The sequence below is a fragment of the Corvus brachyrhynchos genome, unplaced genomic scaffold (assembly GCF_000691975.1).
Source record: "Corvus brachyrhynchos isolate BGI_N302 unplaced genomic scaffold, ASM69197v1 scaffold479, whole genome shotgun sequence".
Taxonomy (NCBI): domain Eukaryota; kingdom Metazoa; phylum Chordata; class Aves; order Passeriformes; family Corvidae; genus Corvus; species Corvus brachyrhynchos.
The window spans coordinates 508,095-509,528 of record NW_008240089.1 but is presented as its reverse complement, the minus strand read 5'-3'; the positions used below and the strand labels follow the sequence as shown (position 1 = coordinate 509,528).

General features: G+C 66.1%; 1 protein-coding gene across 1 annotated transcript; it reads right to left on the bottom strand.

The window, feature by feature from the left end:
* Window positions 1-596: 596 nt before the first annotated feature.
* On the bottom strand, window positions 597-1,430 carry C1QL1 (complement C1q like 1; the record flags this gene model as incomplete). Its single annotated transcript, XM_017744749.1, has 1 exon — window positions 597-1,430. A coding segment is annotated over one exon (819 nt), but the record flags the coding sequence as incomplete, so codon positions are not given.
* Between the last annotated feature and the right edge of the window lie 4 nt (window positions 1,431-1,434).

Here is a 1,434-nt window from a genome sequence, read left to right as displayed (position 1 = left end):
ATGGTGGCTGTCCCCAGCACTGGGAGAGGGACAGGGCACACAGGGGAGAGCCTGGGAATGGGAGGAGGAGGAGGATGGGGCACCCCAGGGGTGCACCCGGAGCCCTTCATTGTCCCTGGGAGAAGGACAGGGCACCCCAGGGGTGCCCCTTCAGGGAGGGGAGCAGGACGGAGCATCCCGGGGCCGCATCCAGAGCCCGTCATTGCCACTGGGAGAAGGATGGACCATCCTGGGGGAGCATCTCCGGCACTGAGAGAAGGACGGGGCACGCTGAGAATGCAGCTCCGGAGCCGGGAGCAGGACAGAGCACCTCGGGGGTGCACCCAGAGTCCATCATATCACTGGGAGAAGGACAGGGCACCCTGTGGTTACACCTCCGTGCCCAGGAGAAGGATGTGGCACCCTGGAAACGCACCCAAATCCCATCATTGTCACCGAGAGAGGGACAGAGCATCGCAGGGGTACATCCCTGGGGATAGAAGAAGGACAGGGCATTCTGGGGGTGCACCCAGAGCCCATCTTCACCACTGGGAGAAGGATGAAGCACCACAGGGGTGCATGTCCGTGTCTGGGAGAAGGATGTGGCACGCCAGGGATGCACCCAGAGCCCATCATTGCCACTGGGAGAAGGATGTGACACCCTGGGGATGCATCTCTGGGGCTGGGAAAAGGATGGGGCCCCTGGGGAAGCACCCAGAGCCCATCATCAGCACTGGGAGAAGGATGTGGCACGCTGGGGGTGCATCCCTGGGGCCGGGAGGAGGACAGGGCCCCCGGGGAAGCACCCACAGTCCGTCATCAGCACAGAGAGGATGTGGTACCCTGGAGGTGCATTCTTGGGGCCAGGAGAAGGATGGAACACCCAGAGGGTGCATCGCCGAGGCCAGGAAAAGGACGGGGCACCCCGAGGAAGCACCCAGAGCCCTTCTCCCGTGCTTGGGGGCAGCAGAGCTCCTGTTCCCGCAGAGGGATCCGGGATGGGCAGCCCTTACCTGCCCGTTCTTGCAGAGGTCGGCCCACATGCTGGTGCCGTCGCCGCCGCGCATGAGGACGTGGTAGGTGAAGAAGTAGGTGCCGGGGATGGCGCAGGTGAACTTGCCCGAGGCGGCGTCGTAGCTGTTGCCCAGGTTGGTGACCACGTCGTCGAACTTGAGGACCTCGTAGCCCTCGTGGGGGTTCTTGAGGCCGGCGTAGAAGGCGACCCGCGGCACCGTGCTGTAGGTGGCTGCGCTCACCGCGCCCGTAGCCCCCGGTCCCGGTAATCCCGGGGGTCCCGGTCTTCCTGCTTCACCCCGCGCCCCCACCGGCCCCGGAGGTCCCGGTTCTCCGGGCGGTCCCGGTGGTCCCGGTTTCCCCGGTCTCCCCGGTTTGCCTTGGGGACCTTGCACCAGGGTGGACGGCGGCGGGAGGGGGCCGCGTTCGGCCGGTTGCGGG